Source organism: Salmo salar, chromosome ssa16 (assembly GCF_905237065.1).
Source record: "Salmo salar chromosome ssa16, Ssal_v3.1, whole genome shotgun sequence".
NCBI classification, from domain to species: domain Eukaryota; kingdom Metazoa; phylum Chordata; class Actinopteri; order Salmoniformes; family Salmonidae; genus Salmo; species Salmo salar.
The window spans coordinates 86403740-86423600 of record NC_059457.1 but is presented as its reverse complement, the minus strand read 5'-3'; the positions used below and the strand labels follow the sequence as shown (position 1 = coordinate 86423600).

Below are 19861 nucleotides of genomic sequence, written 5' to 3'. Positions count from 1 at the left end.
TCAGACGGTGAGAACACACACTTCACCTCGCCTATCAGACGGTGAGAACACACACTTCACCTCGCCTATCAGACGGTGAGAACACACACTTCACCTCGCCTATCAGACGGTGAGAACACACACTTCACCTCGCCTATCAGACGGTGAGAACACACACTTCACCTCGCCTATCAGACGGTGAGAACACACACTTCACCTCGCCTATCAGACGGTGAGAACACACACTTCACCTCGCCTATCAGACGGTGAGAACACACACTTCACCTCGCCTATCAGACGGTGAGAACACACACTTCACCTCGCCTATCAGACGGTGAGAACACACACTTCACCTCGCCTATCAGACGGTGAGAACACACACTTCACCTCGCCTATCAGACGGTGAGAACACACACTTCACCTCGCCTATCAGACGGTGAGAACACACACTTCACCTCGCCTATCAGACGGTGAGAACACACACTTCACCTCGCCTATCAGACGGTGAGAACACACACTTCACCTCGCCTATCAGACGGTGAGAACACACACTTCACCTCGCCTATCAGACGGTGAGAACACACACTTCACCTCGCCTATCAGACGGTGAGAACACACACTTCACCTCGCCTATCAGACGGTGAGAACACACACTTCACCTCGCCTATCAGACGGTGAGAACACACACTTCACCTCGCCTATCAGACGGTGAGAACACACACTTCACCTCGCCTATCAGACGGTGAGAACACACACTTCACCTCGCCTATCAGACGGTGAGAACACACACTTCACCTCGCCTATCAGACGGTGAGAACACACACTTCACCTCGCCTATCAGACGGTGAGAACACACACTTCACCTCGCCTATCAGACGGTGAGAACACACACTTCACCTCGCCTATCAGACGGTGAGAACACACACTTCACCTCGCCTATCAGACGGTGAGAACACACACTTCACCTCGCCTATCAGACGGTGAGAACACACACCTTCACCTCGCCTATCAGACGGTGAGAACACACACCTTCACCTCGCCTATCAGACGGTGAGAACACACACTTCACCTCGCCTATCAGACGGTGAGAACACACACACTTCACCTCGCCTATCAGACGGTGAGAACACACACTTCACCTCGCCTATCAGACGGTGAGAACACACACACTTCACCTCGCCTATCAGACGGTGAGAACACACACACTTCACCTCGCCTATCAGACGGTGAGAACACACACACTTCACCTCGCCTATCAGACGGTGAGAACACACACCTTCACCTCGCCTATCAGACGGTGAGAACACACACTTCACCTCGCCTATCAGACGGTGAGAACACACACTTCACCTCGCCTATCAGACGGTGAGAACACACACACTTCACCTCGCCTATCAGACGGTGAGAACACACACTTCACCTCGCCTATCAGACGGTGAGAACACACACTTCACCTCGCCTATCAGACGGTGAGAACACACACACTTCACCTCGCCTATCAGACGGTGAGAACACACACACTTCACCTCGCCTATCAGACGGTGAGAACACACACACTTCACCTCGCCTATCAGACGGTGAGAACACACACACTTCACCTCGCCTATCAGACGGTGAGAACACACACACTTCACCTCGCCTATCAGACGGTGAGAACACACACACTTCACCTCGCCTATCAGACGGTGAGAACACACACTTCACCTCGCCTATCAGACGGTGAGAACACACACCTTCACCTCGCCTATCAGACGGTGAGAACACACACCTTCACCTCGCCTATCAGACGGTGAGAACACACACCTTCACCTCGCCTATCAGACGGTGAGAACACACACACTTCACCTCGCCTATCAGACGGTGAGAACACACACACTTCACCTCGCCTATCAGACGGTGAGAACACACACACTTCACCTCGCCTATCAGACGGTGAGAACACACACTTCACCTCGCCTATCAGACGGTGAGAACACACACACTTCACCTCGCCTATCAGACGGTGAGAACACACACTTCACCTCGCCTATCAGACGGTGAGAACACACACACTTCACCTCGCCTATCAGACGGTGAGAACACACACATTCACCTCGCCTATCAGACGGTGAGAACACACACCTTCACCTCGCCTATCAGACGGTGAGAACACACACTTCACCTCGCCTATCAGACGGTGAGAACACACACTTCACCTCGCCTATCAGACGGTGAGAACACACACTTCACCTCGCCTATCAGACGGTGAGAACACACACACTTCACCTCGCCTATCAGACGGTGAGAACACACACACTTCACCTCGCCTATCAGACGGTGAGAACACACACATTCACCTCGCCTATCAGACGGTGAGAACACACACCTTCACCTCGCCTATCAGACGGTGAGAACACACACACTTCACCTCGCCTATCAGACGGTGAGAACACACACACTTCACCTCGCCTATCAGACGGTGAGAACACACACCTTCACCTCGCCTATCAGACGGTGAGAACACACACTTCACCTCGCCTATCAGACGGTGAGAACACACACATTCACCTCGCCTATCAGACGGTGAGAACACACACATTCACCTCGCCTATCAGACGGTGAGAACACACACCTTCACCTCGCCTATCAGACGGTGAGAACACACACATTCACCTCGCCTATCAGACGGTGAGAACACACACTTCACCTCGCCTATCAGACGGTGAGAACACACACACTTCACCTCGCCTATCAGACGGTGAGAACACACACTTCACCTCGCCTATCAGACGGTGAGAACACACACACTTCACCTCGCCTATCAGACGGTGAGAACACACACACTTCACCTCGCCTATCAGACGGTGAGAACACACACTTCACCTCGCCTATCAGACGGTGAGAACACACACTTCACCTCGCCTATCAGACGGTGAGAACACACACACTTCACCTCGCCTATCAGACGGTGAGAACACACACACTTCACCTCGCCTATCAGACGGTGAGAACACACACTTCACCTCGCCTATCAGACGGTGAGAACACACACTTCACCTCGCCTATCAGACGGTGAGAACACACACCTTCACCTCGCCTATCAGACGGTGAGAACACACACACTTCACCTCGCCTATCAGACGGTGAGAACACACACCTTCACCTCGCCTATCAGACGGTGAGAACACACACACTTCACCTCGCCTATCAGACGGTGAGAACACACACACTTCACCTCGCCTATCAGACGGTGAGAACACACACTTCACCTCGCCTATCAGACGGTGAGAACACACACACTTCACCTCGCCTATCAGACGGTGAGAACACACACTTCACCTCGCCTATCAGACGGTGAGAACACACACTTCACCTCGCCTATCAGACGGTGAGAACACACACTTCACCTCGCCTATCAGACGGTGAGAACACACACTTCACCTCGCCTATCAGACGGTGAGAACACACACTTCACCTCGCCTATCAGACGGTGAGAACACACACTTCACCTCGCCTATCAGACGGTGAGAACACACACTTCACCTCGCCTATCAGACGGTGAGAACACACACTTCACCTCGCCTATCAGACGGTGAGAACACACACTTCACCTCGCCTATCAGACGGTGAGAACACACACTTCACCTCGCCTATCAGACGGTGAGAACACACACTTCACCTCGCCTATCAGACGGTGAGAACACACACTTCACCTCGCCTATCAGACGGTGAGAACACCCTCCCTCTACTCCTGACTGGTTCTGATGTTATTGTAACCTCTACAGATACTCTGACATCATCGTGCATCGGCTGCTGGCTGTAGCCATTGGAGCAGACAGCACCTACCCAGACCTGATGGACAAACACAAGCAGTCTGCTCTCTGCAACAACCTCAACTACAGACACAAGATGGCTCAGTACGCACAGCGAGCCTCTGTAGTCTTCCACACACAGGTACTGGTCTCACCTAACACTGACCTGTTAGAGCCTCTGTAGTCTTCCACACACAGGTACTGGTCTCACCTAACACCGACCTGTTAGAGCCTCTGTAGTCTTCCACACACAGGTACTGGTCTCACCTAACACCGACCTGTTAGAGCCTCTGTAGTCTTCCACACACAGGTACTGGTCTCACCTAACACCGACCTGTTAGAGCCTCTGTAGTCTTCCACACACAGGTACTGGTCTCACCTAACACCTGACCTGTTAGAGCCTCTGTAGTCTTCCACACACAGGTACTGGTCTCACCTAACACTGACCTGTTAGAGCCTCTGTAGTCTTCCACACACAGGTACTGGTCTCACCTAACACTGACCTGTTAGAGCCTCTGTAGTCTTCCACACACAGGTACTGGTCTCACCTAACACTGACCTGTTAGAGCCTCTGTAGTCTTCCACACACAGGTACTGGTCTCACCTAACACTGACCTGTTAGAGCCTCTGTAGTCTTCCACACACAGGTACTGGTCTCACCTAACACTGACCTGTTAGAGCCTCTGTAGTCTTCCACACACAGGTACTGGTCTCACCTAACACTGACCTGTTAGAGCCTCTGTAGTCTTCCACACACAGGTACTGGTCTCACCTAACACTGACCTGTTAGAGCCTCTGTAGTCTTCCACACACAGGTACTGGTCTCACCTAACACTGACCTGTTAGAGCCTCTGTAGTCTTCCACACACAGGTACTGGTCTCACCTAACACACTGACCTGTTAGAGCCTCTGTAGTCTTCCACACACAGGTACTGGTCTCACCTAACACTGACCTGTTAGAGCCTCTGTAGTCTTCCCACACACAGGTACTGGTCTCACCTAACACTGACCTGTTAGAGCCTCTGTAGTCTTCCACACACAGGTACTGGTCTCACCTAACACACTGACCTGTTAGAGCCTCTGTAGTCTTCCACACACAGGTACTGGTCTCACCTAACACTGACCTGTTAGAGCCTCTGTAGTCTTCCACACACAGGTACTGGTCTCACCTAACACTGACCTGTTAGAGCCTCTGTAGTCTTCCACACACAGGTACTGGTCTCACCTAACACTGACCTGTTAGAGCCTCTGTAGTCTTCCACACACAGGTACTGGTCTCACCTAACACTGACCTGTTAGAGCCTCTGTAGTCTTCCACACACAGGTACTGGTCTCACCTAACACTGACCTGTTAGAGCCTCTGTAGTCTTCCACACACAGGTACTGGTCTCACCTAACACTGACCTGTTAGAGCCTCTGTAGTCTTCCACACACAGGTACTGGTCTCACCTAACACTGACCTGTTAGAGCCTCTGTAGTCTTCCACACACAGGTACTGGTCTCACCTAACACTGACCTGTTAGAGCCTCTGTAGTCTTCCACACACAGGTACTGGTCTCACCTAACACTGACCTGTTAGAGCCTCTGTAGTCTTCCACACACAGGTACTGGTCTCACCTAACACTGACCTGTTAGAGCCTCTGTAGTCTTCCACACACAGGTACTGGTCTCACCTCACACTGACCTGTTAGAGCCTCTGTAGTCTTCCTCACACAGGTACTGGTCTCACCTAACACTGACCTGTTAGAGCCTCTGTAGTCTTCCACACACAGGTACTGGTCTCACCTAACACACTGACCTGTTAGAGCCTCTGTAGTCTTCCACACACAGGTACTGGTCTCACCTAACACTGACCTGTTAGAGCCTCTGTAGTCTTCCACACACAGGTACTGGTCTCACCTAACACTGACCTGTTAGAGCCTCTGTAGTCTTCCACACACAGGTACTGGTCTCACCTAACACTGACCTGTTAGAGCCTCTGTAGTCTTCCACACACAGGTACTGGTCTCACCTAACACTGACCTGTTAGAGCCTCTGTAGTCTTCCACACACAGGTACTGGTCTCACCTAACACTGACCTGTTAGAGCCTCTGTAGTCTTCCACACACAGGTACTGGTCTCACCTAACACTGACCTGTTAGAGCCTCTGTAGTCTTCCCACACACAGGTACTGGTCTCACCTAACACTGACCTGTTAGAGCCTCTGTAGTCTTCCACACACAGGTACTGGTCTCACCTAACACTGACCTGTTAGAGCCTCTGTAGTCTTCCACACACAGGTACTGGTCTCACCTAACACTGACCTGTTAGAGCCTCTGTAGTCTTCCACACACAGGTACTGGTCTCACCTAACACTGACCTGTTAGAGCCTCTGTAGTCTTCCACACACAGGTACTGGTCTCACCTAACACTGACCTGTTAGAGCCTCTGTAGTCTTCCACACACAGGTACTGGTCTCACCTAACACTGACCTGTTAGAGCCTCTGTAGTCTTCCACACACAGGTACTGGTCTCACCTAACACTGACCTGTTAGAGCCTCTGTAGTCTTCCACACACAGGTACTGGTCTCACCTAACACTGACCTGTTAGAGCCTCTGTAGTCTTCCACACACAGGTACTGGTCTCACCTAACACACTGACCTGTTAGAGCCTCTGTAGTCTTCCACACACAGGTACTGGTCTCACCTAACACACTGACCTGTTAGAGCCTCTGTAGTCTTCCACACACAGGTACTGGTCTCACCTAACACACTGACCTGTTAGAGCCTCTGTAGTCTTCCACACACAGGTACTGGTCTCACCTAACACACTGACCTGTTAGAGCCTCTGTAGTCTTCCACACACAGGTACTGGTCTCACCTAACACACTGACCTGTTAGAGCCTCTGTAGTCTTCCACACACAGGTACTGGTCTCACCTAACACACTGACCTGTTAGAGCCTCTGTAGTCTTCCACACACAGGTACTGGTCTCACCTAACACTGACCTGTTAGAGCCTCTGTAGTCTTCCACACACAGGTACTGGTCTCACCTAACACTGACCTGTTAGAGCCTCTGTAGTCTTCCACACACAGGTACTGGTCTCACCTCACACTGACCTGTTAGAGCCTCTGTAGTCTTCCACACACAGGTACTGGTCTCACCTCACACTGACCTGTTAGAGCCTCTGTAGTCTTCCACACACAGGTACTGGTCTCACCTAACACTGACCTGTTAGAGCCTCTGTAGTCTTCCACACACAGGTACTGGTCTCACCTAACACTGACCTGTTAGAGCCTCTGTAGTCTTCCACACACAGGTACTGGTCTCACCTAACACTGACCTGTTAGAGCCTCTGTAGTCTTCCACACACAGGTACTGGTCTCACCTAACACTGACCTGTTAGAGCCTCTGTAGTCTTCCACACACAGGTACTGGTCTCACCTAACACTGACCTGTTAGAGCCTCTGTAGTCTTCCACACACAGGTACTGGTCTCACCTAACACTGACCTGTTAGAGCCTCTGTAGTCTTCCACACACAGGTACTGGTCTCACCTAACACTGACCTGTTAGAGCCTCTGTAGTCTTCCACACACAGGTACTGGTCTCACCTAACACTGACCTGTTAGAGCCTCTGTAGTCTTCCACACACAGGTACTGGTCTCACCTAACACTGACCTGTTAGAGCCTCTGTAGTCTTCCACACACAGGTACTGGTCTCACCTAACACTGACCTGTTAGAGCCTCTGTAGTCTTCCCACACACAGGTACTGGTCTCACCTAACACACTGACCTGTTAGAGCCTCTGTAGTCTTCCACACACAGGTACTGGTCTCACCTAACACACTGACCTGTTAGAGCCTCTGTAGTCTTCCACACACAGGTACTGGTCTCACCTAACACACTGACCTGTTAGAGCCTCTGTAGTCTTCCACACACAGGTACTGGTCTCACCTAACACACTGACCTGTTAGAGCCTCTGTAGTCTTCCACACACAGGTACTGGTCTCACCTAACACTGACCTGTTAGAGCCTCTGTAGTCTTCCACACACAGGTACTGGTCTCACCTAACACTGACCTGTTAGAGCCTCTGTAGTCTTCCACACACAGGTACTGGTCTCACCTAACACTGACCTGTTAGAGCCTCTGTAGTCTTCCACACACAGGTACTGGTCTCACCTCACACTGACCTGTTAGAGCCTCTGTAGTCTTCCACACACAGGTACTGGTCTCACCTAACACTGACCTGTTAGAGCCTCTGTAGTCTTCCACACACAGGTACTGGTCTCACCTAACACTGACCTGTTAGAGCCTCTGTAGTCTTCCACACACAGGTACTGGTCTCACCTAACACTGACCTGTTAGAGCCTCTGTAGTCTTCCACACACAGGTACTGGTCTCACCTAACACCGACCTGTTAGAGCCTCTGTAGTCTTCCGCACACAGGTACTGGTCTCACCTAACACCGACCTGTTAGAGCCTCTGTAGTCTTCCACACACAGGTACTGGTCTCACCTAACACTGACCTGTTAGAGCCTCTGTAGTCTTCCACACACAGGTACTGGTCTCACCTAACACTGACCTGTTAGAGCCTCTGTAGTCTTCCACACACAGGTACTGGTCTCACCTAACACTGACCTGTTAGAGCCTCTGTAGTCTTCCGCACACAGGTACTGGTCTCACCTAACACTGACCTGTTAGAGCCTCTGTAGTCTTCCACACACAGGTACTGGTCTCACCTAACACTGACCTGTTAGAGCCTCTGTAGTCTTCCACACACAGGTACTGGTCTCACTCACACAAACTATTTAACCAGGAAGTCCCATTGAAGACGTGGGACCCATTTTACAAAAGGACACCTGGGTCAGATTCATTAGTGCACTGTAGCAAAATGCTTTTCAACGGAAATGTAAAAATAGCATTTCTTACTGGACATTTCCATCTGAGATAAAATAAGCCCATGGCCGAGATGGCAGATTTCCTCCAGCTGTTCTTCAAGAGCAGAGGCATCCTGAATGAGGAGGGGTTCATCCTGTTTGTGAGGAAGAACGCCATCATCGTTCTCATCCCTAAGTTTGGTCTGGAAGGAACGGTGTTCTTTGAGAACAAAGACAAACCCAGCCCCAAACTGATCTTCAACGAAGAGGTACCCTCGCTGTGTGTCAGACAAAATTAAAGCTGTTTTATTTGTGTATGGCTCAACTGTAACTCTGTGTGTGTGAGAACAGGCTCCTAGTCTGACGGTGGAGGGCCACTCCTTCAACATGTTTGACAAGGTCAAAGTGACCATCAGTCTGGACGCGTCCAACGTCCAGCACCAGAAGATCAGGATGTCCCTGGTCGAACCTGTGGTACGTTTGTTGTTTCAAACTTAACAGAGATCCTACGGTGGTCATTTCCATGTAGTTATGAACTAAAACTATGTTCAGGTAACAGTTTGTGTCTGAGGTAAAATATCTTCTGTCATTTCAGGGTTGGACATGTAACTAATGTTGTTGTTTTCTAGATCTCTGGAGTGAGTGTCGCACCATCTGAACCAGAACCAGATACCAAGAGAGCTAAACTGGACCGTTGAATAACACCTTCCTCAGACCGAAACTTTTCTCAGTAGTTATTTTTAATGTTTATCTTTTTTCCCTACATGACAAGCACAGAACATCCTGTGGTTAATATGGTTGTGATTTTAAAACAGACCCTTGTTTCCTTGACTTATAGAACGTCAACCTTCCTGGTGAATGTTAATGAGATGCCAGTAACCTGTATACTGTGGCAAGATATACTGTTTCTATTCCTGACCCATGTGGTTTGTACGGTCTATTCTAGAAGGAACGTTTCCTTGTACAACTCCCAATAAATCTCTTGGTTTTTAGCCAATGTTCCTTTTCTCATCTCTTTGGCGTAGATGCATGTAATTGAAATGTAGCCAGGAAACTAAAGAGAAGCCCAGGTGTACAACATTTAATGTGGCTCAGTGCTCTAGTCTGAACTTTCCACCCATTCAATCACAACAAAATAAATCCTTTATCACAATTCACATTCCCGTAATTGTTTAACTGATCAAAAATAAAAATGATTCATATAATGCTAAATTCAAAATCAACAAGAATATAAAATGTATAAATACATATGAAAGTCAAGTTTCATCAGTCCCTTGTTCACGTCAACACTAAGTTCAACAAAATAGCACCTTATTCCCTATATAGTGCACCATTCACCAACGCCCACAGGGCTCAAAAGTAGTGCACTATATAGGGTGCCATTTCAGACACCTTAGTGAGCACATTTCAACTCCATTACGAGGGATAGCTAGCGCCAACAGGAATTCATTTCCAGGTTCATTTGTGCGAATGGCGGCATCTAAACATTGTCACTTAGCCGGGGTGTATTCAGTACACGGATTCTGTTGCTAAATGTTTTGCAACAAACGGTTTACTCTAAACAAAGCGTTTGGCAATTTGTTTCTATTGGACAAATTCAGGTAGGTTCCATTTCTAGAGTAAACGGTTTCCATTACAAATGTTTTGCAACAGAATCTGACTGAATAGACTCCTGACATGGCTGCTTTAAAACGGTGCAACATTGGCAAGACATCATCATAGGCTTCAGCTGGGAGGGGCTTCCTTGTGTTCTCTTCCAATCAGCTCACTCAATGGTGTTGAGGAAAAACAGTCTGGAAAACAAAATATTCTCCATTCATATGTGTGTCTTCATAAGCTGTACCACGTCAATCATGGTTTAGCAATGTGTAAACTCACAAATGAAATAAGATCCAATTCTGGTGTCAGAGGAAAGCACTAAACATCGTCAAAGACTCCAGCAACCCAAGTTATTCTCTCTGCTACCACACAGCAAGAGGTACTGGAGTACCAAGTCTGGGACCAAAAGTCTCCTGAACAGCTTCTACCCCCAGGCCGACAGACTGCCAAACAGCTTCTACCCCCAGGCCGTCAGACTGCCAAACAGCTTCTACCCCCAGGCCGTCAGACTGCCAAACAGCTTCTACCCCCAGGCCGTCAGACTGCCAAACAGCTTCTACCCCCAGGCCGTCAGACTGCCGAACAGCTTCTACCCCCAGGCCGTCAGACTGCCGAACAGCTTCTACTAAGTTAATAGTCCCTTTTTATTTTTTGCTGATCTGGATTTAACTGCATCGTTGGGTTTGGGCTCATCAGGAACCATTTCACAGTTACGTTACCTCAGTCTTTGTGGGTTACGTTACCTCAGTCTTTGTGGGTTACCGTTACCTCAGTCTTTGTGGGTTACCGTTACCTCAGTCTTTGTGGGTTACCGTTACCTCTGTCTTTGTGGGTTACCGTTACCTCTGTCTTTGTGGGTTACCGTTACCTCTGTCTTTGTGGGTTACCGTTACCTCTGTCTTTGTGGGTTACCGTTACCTCTGTCTTTGTGGGTTACCGTTACCTCTGTCTTTGTGGGTTACCGTTACCTCTGTCTTAGTGTGTCTGGTGTGGGTTACGTTACCTTAGTCTTAGTGTGTCTGCTGTGAGGGAAGACCTCGTCTGGGATGTGTGCTGCGTCGAATGACTCCTTACTCTGGCTGTCTGAACTCATGGCATCTATCAGGCTGGCGGTGGCAGTGCCAGCGTATGTGTTGTACCCACTGTCCACCTACACAGAGAAAGCAGTCAATATTCAAACATTGTCAAATCAGTGCCTCTCCCACAGTGATTAACATGGTAATCAGAAATCTAAGAATAATTAAAAGTATGTGATCCATCTGTGTACATTCAACCAAATAACATTTTAGTGCAAAAAAAGTCAAAAACACAGATCAAATGAAGATCCGATCAAATTTTAAGACCAATTTATGCAGAAATCCAGTTATTTCCAAAGGGGTCGACATACATGTCAGTGTAACTCTTCCAATTTTTTTTTTTTTAGAAACATTAAAATGCCTTTTCTGAAATGTAAAACTGGTGGCCAGCTTGTTAGAGGTCTATTCTGTTGTGATTGGAGCGGTTTAGTCAGTAGACCAGTAGATACAGACCTGCATGCTGTTATCATAAGGGATGCAGCTTCCTTCAGCTAGCAGAGACACAAACATATGAGACGCCTCCGCTGCCATCACACTCGCCCCGACACGGGAGCTGGTCAACCAGACACCAACAGGAGTCACACCTCCTTCCTCCTCCTCTTCTTCTTCCACAGGGAGGTCCACTTCCACCTCGCCGTTCTCCACCTCCTCCATCTTCACTGAGTCCAACAGAGGCTGGCCCATCCCCGGACCCCCCTCACACAGCCTCCCCAGCCCCAGCAGACCCCCACTGGTCCTGGGTACACATGGCACCGGGGAGCAGGCGCCCAGCTCCATGGCTGGTAGTGAAGTAGAGGGACATATATTCTCCTGGTCCAGGAGGGAAGGGTTGGGGGAGATGGTTGGGGGTGAGGCCCAGCAGGGGGCTCCGAGTCTGAGCTCAGGGTTGACCTGGGTCCGGCCCGGGGGCTGGAGCGAGGAGCAGATAGGTGAACAGCCGTCTACGTAGGGGCTCTCTGTACAGGAGTTGATGTCCATGTCTAGGGGAACACCTTCAGGGGTCACAAAGCTCAGCTTCTTCCTCTCTCCTAGACAGGAAAAACAATCACGGCATCACTCAACTTACCAATAACATGGACACCGTTCACCTAATGACTTGACTCAACAGGTTGAGGTCCGTAAAAGATGTGCAAATCTGCACAGACATATTCAACCAGTTTCCATAGATAATGTCTCCAAAGCTGCATCAGGTTTATGGTATAACAACATTTAAGACACATTATGGCAATAAGGACATAAAACACCTCTTTAAATGACTCGTATACCTGCTATGGGTGTCTGTGTGAACTGTGGTCCAATGGGGGACAGGGCAGGGGACTGGAAGCCAGCAGGAGAGGAGCGCTCAGGGCACAGGGGGCTGGTGACACTTCCCAGGCTGTAGGTTCGGTAACGACCCTGGATCGGGCTGGACGAGAAAAGACCCTTCGAAAAACAGAGACAACGTCTCATTAAAATGGCAAGAGAGAAAACAAGCAGTGACGTTTATTTGAAATCCTAGCTTTGTGATTCTTCCTCACACAAACAGATTCCCTCCTAGATGTTATACACAGTACCACTTTAGAAGGAATATAGCATCTGCTATAGCAGAGCTGTCCTGTTCCTGGAGAGATAACCTCCTGTAGGTTTTAACTCCAACCCTGTTCCTGGAGAACTACCCTCCTGTAGGTTAACTCCAACCCCCTGTTCCTGGAGAGCTACCCCTCCTGTAGGTTAACTCCAACCCCCTGTTCCTGGAGAGCTACCCTCCTGTAGGTTAACTCCAACCCCCTGTTCCTGGAGAGCTACCCTCCTGTAGGTTAACTCCAACCCCCTGTTCCTGGAGAGCTACCCTCCTGTAGGTTAACTCCAACCCCCTGTTCCTGGAGAGCTACCCTCCTGTAGGTTAACTCCAACCCCCTGTTCCTGGAGAGATACCCTCCTGTAGGTTAACTCCAACCCCTGTTCCTGGAGAGCTACCCTCCTGTAGGTTAACTCCAACCCCCTGTTCCTGGAGAGCTACCCTCCTGTAGGTTAACTCCAACCCCCTGTTCCTGGAGAGCTACCCTCCTGTAGGTTAACTCCAACCCCCTGTTCCTGGAGAGCTACCCTCCTGTAGGTTAACTCCAACCCCCTGTTCCTGGAGAGCTACCCTCCTGTAGGTTAACTCCAACCCCCTGTTCCTGGAGAACTACCCCCCTGTAGGTTTTCACTCCAACCCCAGTTGTAACTAACCCGACCCAGTGAAAACCTTTTGGATGGCAGCTCTCCAGGAAAAGGATTGGGCAGCCCTGTGATAATAACAACACATGCTTAGAACCAGAGCAACAAACCACACTTGCTAGCATGTTTCACTGTCACTCAACACACTGGTCAGACACCATTGACATTGAATAGTGGCACACTTACAGTGGAGGGGGTCAGGGAAGACATGCCAGACAACGGGCAGGGCAGAGGAGAGGCGCTCATGGGTGAGAGGAAATCTCTATCCCCTCCCCCTTCTCCCCCAGGGGGCTCTCCCTCCCCTCCTTCTGGGCTGGGGGGGCTGGAGGACTCTGAGCCACTCCCTTGGCCGTCCAGAAACAACTTCCGTCTCAGAGACGAGGAGCTCAGGGTCTCCTGAACCTGATCCTGCTGAGACACCTCCTTCAGTCTGTAGTATTCTCCTGAGGTGGGGGAAGACAGACAGACAGGACAGACAGACTATTTGTGAGACCTGATAAGGTTTCCTGGCAGTCTGGTAATATCTGCACAGAGATAAACATTACGTGTATGGAGTGTTCACTGACATGTAAAGGTTTACCTAATATTTTGTCCAGGTGGAAGTCCACAGGTAAGGACAGGACTGTCTGGCAGCCTACTGTGGTTTTTTTAGTTGATAGTGGATCTTCTAGTATCAGTGGGGACATGGAACCTGAAGATAGAAACATTTACTCATTTAACATCCATAGAAATGGCTGAACATAAGTTATTCAGGAAATAGAAAATGACAGAAAATAAAACACTATAATGTGTGAGTGTTGGTGAGTGAAAAGCGACTTAACTCCAACTCATTGGATTCACTTACTCTTCCCAAAGTGCATCTGTGCTGATTTCTGTTTGCTTGTTGGTTCGGTCCATGGTGAAGGCACAATGGCGCCTTTTGTGAAAAACTGCTCGATAGCATTCTGACGTTTCTCCTCGATGTCAGAATCCATCCTGAATGTTTTCAAAAAAACAAAGCGGTTACCAGACCAATAAACCAATACCCCCAACCTCTCAGCAGCAGTTGTATTTCAAAGTGCTCCCCATTTGTCTTGTGTGCATTGTAAACCTTAACCTGGTCAGAGTTCCTGGTCTGACTGAGGTACAAGGACTGGTTACTAGTTCCTCACCTGGTCTGACTGAGGTACAAGGACTGGTTACTAGTTCCTCACCTGGTCTGACTGAGGTACAAGGACTGGTTACTAGTTCCTCACCTGGTCTGACTGAGGTACAAGGACTGGTTACTAGTTCCTCACCTGGTCTGACTGAGGTACAAGGACTGGTTACTAGTTCCTCACCTGGTCTGACTGAGGTACAATGACTGGCGGTGGATATCCTCAGCGTCTATGTCCACAGGGAGCAGGCTAGACATCTCATCTATGTCCCATTTAAACTTGGCTGGTGTCTGAAAACAATGATCAAGAAAACATTGAGAATAACGATTCAGGTAGTGATTGAAGGAACGTCACGAGGTGGCTCTGTAAAACGGGTGATTACGTTCACAAGAGGACAATGACAGGACTTCTGAAGGAGACAAACCTGCTAACTGACTTGCTGATCATGGAGGTAAGTTGTCCTTCAGGCTATTGAAGTGGGTGAACTATACAAGATATGCATGAGACCAGACCATAAATGTGTACAAAATATTAGTATGACAGACTGACCAGGTGAAAGCTATGATCTTTTATTGAGGTCTCTTTAAATCCACTTCAATCAGTGTAGATGAAGGGGAGGAGACAGGTTAAATAAGGATTTGTAAGCCTTGAGACAATTGAGACATGGATTGTGTACATATGCCATTCAGAGGGTGAATGGGCAAGACAAAATATTTCAGTGCCTTTGAACAGGGTATGGTAGTAGGTGTCAGGGGCACAGGTTTGAGTGTGCCAAAAACTGCACCGCTGCTGGGTTTTTCACGCTCAACCGTTTCCCGTGTGTATCAAGAACGGTCCACCAACCAAAGGACATCCAGCCAACTTGACACACCTGTGAGAAGCATTGTAGTCAATATGGGCCAACTTCCCTGTGGAACGCTTTCTACACCTTGTTGTCCATGTCCCCGACGAACTGAGGCTGTTCTGAGGGCAAAAGGCAATGCAACTCAATGTTTTGTTCACTCAGTGTAGGTTTACACTTACAGCTCCGGAGGTCTTGGAGGACTTGAAGACAGAGGGGCTGGGGACCACGGATTCTTGCAGGCGATGGTAGTCGTTGGGGCTCTCGAAGGGGTTACGGATAGCTGCCCTCCCTGGAGTCTCAGGAGTGATCTGGACAACTGGAAGATCTCCCATAGTCTGACCACAAACCTGAACCTATTGATGCAGGAATTCAAACATGAATCAGCTTTGATCCAGTATAAATAGTATGCTAATCAAAGATCACTAAGTACTAGAGAAAGCCAAACAATTACTGTAATACTATCAAGAGAACAAACCTTACTTACGTGAAAGAGTTGCTAGCTAACTAACGTTAGCTAAACTAGCTGGCTGTTGGTCCCACAATCTAGTACATACTAGCTATCCCAAACGTTTAGTTAAATGCCTGGCTAGCTAAGGCTTTAGCAACTATTCTGAGAGGTTCATTTGATAGATCTATTCGGTATGTTATTTGATATTGAAGCCCTGATACTTACAGCAGCTGCAGAAGTTTTCAACACAACCAAAATAAGGTTCCAGAGTCAGTTGTTTCAAACGTTTATTTCAGTTTTCCCACAACGCCAATTGACCAATAGAAGTTAATAGGAAGTGCCTGATAACCAATCAGATTGAAGATTTCAGAACGCTCCAAATTTACAGCGACGTCACTTCCTTTCGCTTGTGTGGTCGTTAGTAAGCTGACTAGCAAAGTATATACTCATGGTAGACTTTATCAACAAATGTACTATTTCTAATTTATCCAAATGACGGGGTTGTGATAGTAGAAGTATTTTTGTAAATCAGCTTGAACTGTTGAAGTTGTTGTTGAGTTAATCTCGGAGGTCCCACACGAACTGATCATGGCTAGCAGTGCTAATGCTAACAACATGAATGCTGTCCGAGAAACAATGGATGGTGAGTTAGTTAAGGTTATGATCATGTCTGTTGTAGAACCTAGGTATGTGTTTTACAAATGTGACACACTCTATTGATTGCAATGCCTAAAGATTGGCTTGACAGTAAGGTAGTTAGCTAGGGAACTTTAGCTAGCTAGCTATCACATTTCATTCTGTACCCATGGCAACAATCCACCACACAGCAGTATTAGTAAGAACACTTTTATCTTGAAAGGTGACATGGTTTAAACTATACAGCTCGTTATATGCCAGACAATGGGTAGCTAGAGTGCCAATTTCATGTTATTATTTTCTCCTATTTTTCCCCACAAGTGCTGCTGGAGATCTCTAGGCTATTGAACACAGGCCTGGACATGGAGTCTCTGTCTATCTGTGTCAGGCTGTGTGAGCAGGGCATCAACCCAGAGGCCCTGTCCTCTGTCATCAAGGAGCTACGTAAAGCCTCAGATTCACTAAAAGTAAGGCCATGTTCAGGGGACAGGGATAGATACTTACAGAACCGAGTCTATAGAGACACAATAGAACAAGGTTGAACCAAATGTTGTCTGGACCAAGTTTGTCCCGTGGACCCTGCTATAGAGACTCAATAGGACTAAATGGACTCTGCTCTGTACAGGACGGTAGCTCTCCAGGAACAGGGTTGGAGAGTCCTGTATTAGACTGCTCTGTACAGGACGGTAGCTCTCCAGGAACAGGGTTGGAGAGTCCTGTATTAGACTCTGCTCTGTACAGGACGGTAGCTCTCCAGGAACAGGGTTGGAGAGCCCTGTATTAGACTCTGCTCTGTACAGGACGGTAGCTCTCCAGGAACAGGGTTGGAGAGCCCTGTATTAGACTCTGCTCTGTACAGGACGGTAGCTCTCCAGGAACAGGGTTGGAGAGCCCTGTATTAGACTCTGCTCTGTACAGGACGGTAGCTCTCCAGGAACAGGGTTGGAGAGTCCTGTATTAGACTCTGCTCTGTACAGGACGGTAGCTCTCCAGGAACAGGGTTGGAGAGCCCTGTATTAGACTCTGCTCTGTACAGGACGGTAGCTCTCCAGGAACAGGGTTGGAGAGCCCTGTATTAGACTCGCTCTGTACAGGACGGTAGCTCTCCAGGAACAGGGTTGGAGAGCCCTGTATTAGACTCTGCTCTGTACAGGACGGTAGCTCTCCAGGAACAGGGTTGGAGAGCCCTGTATTAGACTCAGCTCTGTACAGGACGGTAGCTCTCCAGGAACAGGGTTGGAGAGCCCTGTATTAGACTCTGCTCTGTACAGGACGGTAGCTCTCCAGGAACAGGGTTGGAGAGCCCTGTATTAGACTCTGCTCTGTACAGGACGGTAGCTCTCCAGGAACAGGGTTGGAGAGCCCTGTATTAGACTCTGCTCTGTACAGGACGGTAGCTCTCCAGGAACAGGGTTGGAGAGCCCTGTATTAGACTCTGCTCTGTACAGGACGGTAGCTCTCCAGGAACAGGGTTGGAGAGCCCTGTATTAGACTGCTCTGTACAGGACGGTAGCTCTCCAGGAACAGGGTTGGAGAGTCCTGTATTAGACTCTGCTCTGTACAGGACGGTAGCTCTCCAGGAACAGGGTTGGAGAGTCCTGTATTAGACTCTGCTCTGTACAGGACGGTAGCTCTCCAGGAACAGGGTTGGAGAGTCCTGTATTAGACTCTACTCTGTACAGGACGGTAGCTCTCCAGGAACAGGGTTGGAGAGTCCTGTATTAGACTCAGCTCTGTACAGGACGGTAGCTCTCCAGGAACAGGGTTGGAGAGTCCTGTATTAGACTCAGCTCTGTACAGGACGGTAGCTCTCCAGGAACAGGGTTGGAGAGTCCTGTATTAGACTCTGCTCTGTACAGGACGGTAGCTCTCCAGGAACAGGGTTGGAGAGTCCTGTATTAGACTCTGCTCTGTACAGGACGGTAGCTCTCCAGGAACAGGGTTGGAGAGCCCTGTATTAGACTCTGCTCTGTACAGGACGGTAGCTCTCCAGGAACAGGGTTGGAGAGCCCTGTATTAGACTCTGCTCTGTACAGGACGGTAGCTCTCCAGGAACAGGGTTGGAGAGTCCCTGTATTAGACTCTGCTCTGTACAGGACGGTAGCTCTCCAGGAACAGGGTTGGAGAGCCCTGTATTAGACTCTGCTCTGTACAGGACGGTAGCTCTCCAGGAACAGGGTTGGAGAGCCCTGTATTAGACTCTGCTCTGTACAGGACAGGGTCAATTGCTGTGGTTATCCTTCACATAACTGCCACTGTTTTAATGAGTCCATTATGCTTCAATCTGATAGGCTAGGTTCTTTCTGACTGGATCTAGATAACTCCGTCTCTGCCTCACCACTGTTGCATGTTGCACCTGTAGTCACAAACTTAATGTCTAAACAATATGCCAATATTCGTCTTCCTTCTGTTCCAGGCCTCTGACAACTGAGGATCCAAGACTGATCCCAACAGAACAATTCTGCTGAGTGGAAGTCTTTTCATGCTGTCAAGTTTCACAATATTGCCAAATAGTGAGCATCTATTACCCTGACCTATTCCTCGTGCCTCTGGATTTGACCCCTGGCTTCATTTGAAGGAAAATGGTGTGTGTGTAACATTTGGTCTGGCAACATCAGTGGCCAATTCTCCTTGACTTTTGTGTTCCTGTCATCAGCTTGGTGTGCAATCTGGCAATATGAATGACTACAATGCCCTGATATCCAATGTTTCAGTACCCCTCCCTCCCTCAATCATATAGGTTGTCAGTTCAGTCGTCTTTCTTTTGACTGAAGGAAACCTAATCAATGGCACTATCCATCATCACACAGTGCTACAATGATGGGTTGTTTTCAATTCCTTTATGGCTTTTTGGATGTGTAAAGAAGTCTAATTTATTGCGAATTGTGTGTAGTTTTATATGAATTTAATGTCTGTTTTTTTCTTCAATGTCTGGCATGTCAGTGTTTTATTTTTCTTTCGAAGTGTCCAGGATTGTCAATGATGGATGGAACTCAATATTAAAAGCAGTTGCATTTTATATCCACAAGGTGGCAGTGTTTCTTTACTTACGCATTAGATCATGATGATTCAGAAGTACTATCCAGTTTACCAGTAGAAAAGTTTACCTAGTTAAATTAAAAAGAGTCATAAATCAGTGTAGATACGATATCCTCCATGTCCTCTGTCTGCAATGTTCTTCTGTTGAGGAGTTCTCTGATAAGGACACCTGGGCTCCTGAGTTGTGCAGTGGTCTAAGGCACTGCATCTCAGTGCAGGAGGCATCACTACAGACCCTGGTTTGATTCCAGGCTG

The 19861-nt window shown here is 48.5% G+C and overlaps 3 protein-coding genes across 4 annotated transcripts in view; 2 read left to right on the top strand and 1 right to left on the bottom strand.

Moving 5' to 3' along the window:
- LOC106596303 (exosome complex exonuclease RRP44) overlaps positions 1-9621 on the top strand; it is a 28741-nt gene extending 19120 nt beyond the window's left edge. The window contains exons 17-20 of one of the 2 annotated variants that reach the window (XM_045698376.1): positions 3744-3912; positions 8740-8898; positions 8981-9103; positions 9259-9621. In XM_045698376.1, coding sequence (XP_045554332.1) covers positions 3744-3912; positions 8740-8898; positions 8981-9103; positions 9259-9327 — 520 coding nt within the window. In that variant the 3' untranslated portion in view covers positions 9328-9621. The remainder of the gene's footprint in view (positions 1-3743; positions 3913-8739; positions 8899-8980; positions 9104-9258) is intronic. The other variant, XM_045698377.1, reaches the window with a different exon arrangement.
- A 224-nt stretch (positions 9622-9845) lies between these two features.
- Positions 9846-16244, bottom strand: LOC123723757 (protein aurora borealis). The gene is made up of 10 exons (XM_045698378.1): positions 16157-16244; positions 15663-15836; positions 14823-14929; positions 14348-14478; positions 14084-14194; positions 13690-13946; positions 12570-12726; positions 11758-12332; positions 11232-11378; positions 9846-10422 (listed from the first exon to the last, which is right to left on the bottom strand). The coding sequence occupies exons 2-10, from the start codon at positions 15813-15815 to the stop codon at positions 10399-10401; spliced, it is 1662 nt and encodes a 553-aa protein (XP_045554334.1). The 5' UTR covers positions 15816-15836; positions 16157-16244; the 3' UTR covers positions 9846-10398.
- A 60-nt stretch (positions 16245-16304) lies between these two features.
- LOC106583512 (mitotic-spindle organizing protein 1) lies at positions 16305-19592 on the top strand. Its single transcript, XM_014167784.2, has 3 exons — positions 16305-16574; positions 16889-17034; positions 18984-19592. Exons 1-3 carry the CDS (start codon positions 16520-16522, stop codon positions 18996-18998), a joined length of 216 nt encoding a protein of 71 aa, XP_014023259.1. The 5' UTR covers positions 16305-16519; the 3' UTR covers positions 18999-19592.
- The last annotated feature ends 269 nt before the right edge of the window (positions 19593-19861 follow it).

What these genes read in the sequence shown, in the direction of transcription:
- LOC123723757 (XM_045698378.1), bottom strand. Translation starts at nt 15,815, where the DNA reads ATGGGAGATCTTCCAGTTGTCCAGATCACTCCTGAGACTCCAGGGAGG. An exon ending in CCTCCAAGACCTCCGGAGCT is followed by an intron (nt 14,930 to 15,662) that starts GTAAGTGTAAAC and finishes CATTGTTTTCAG; the next exon opens with ACACCAGCCAAGTTTAAATG. An exon ending in CTTCCCTGACCCCCTCCACT is followed by an intron (nt 12,727 to 13,689) that starts GTAAGTGTGCCA and finishes TGTTTTTCGAAG; the next exon opens with GGTCTTTTCTCGTCCAGCCC.
- LOC106583512 (XM_014167784.2), top strand. Translation starts at nt 16,520, where the DNA reads ATGGCTAGCAGTGCTAATGCTAACAACATGAATGCTGTCCGAGAAACA. An exon ending in TGTCCGAGAAACAATGGATG is followed by an intron (nt 16,575 to 16,888) that starts GTGAGTTAGTTA and finishes TTTCCCCACAAG; the next exon opens with TGCTGCTGGAGATCTCTAGG.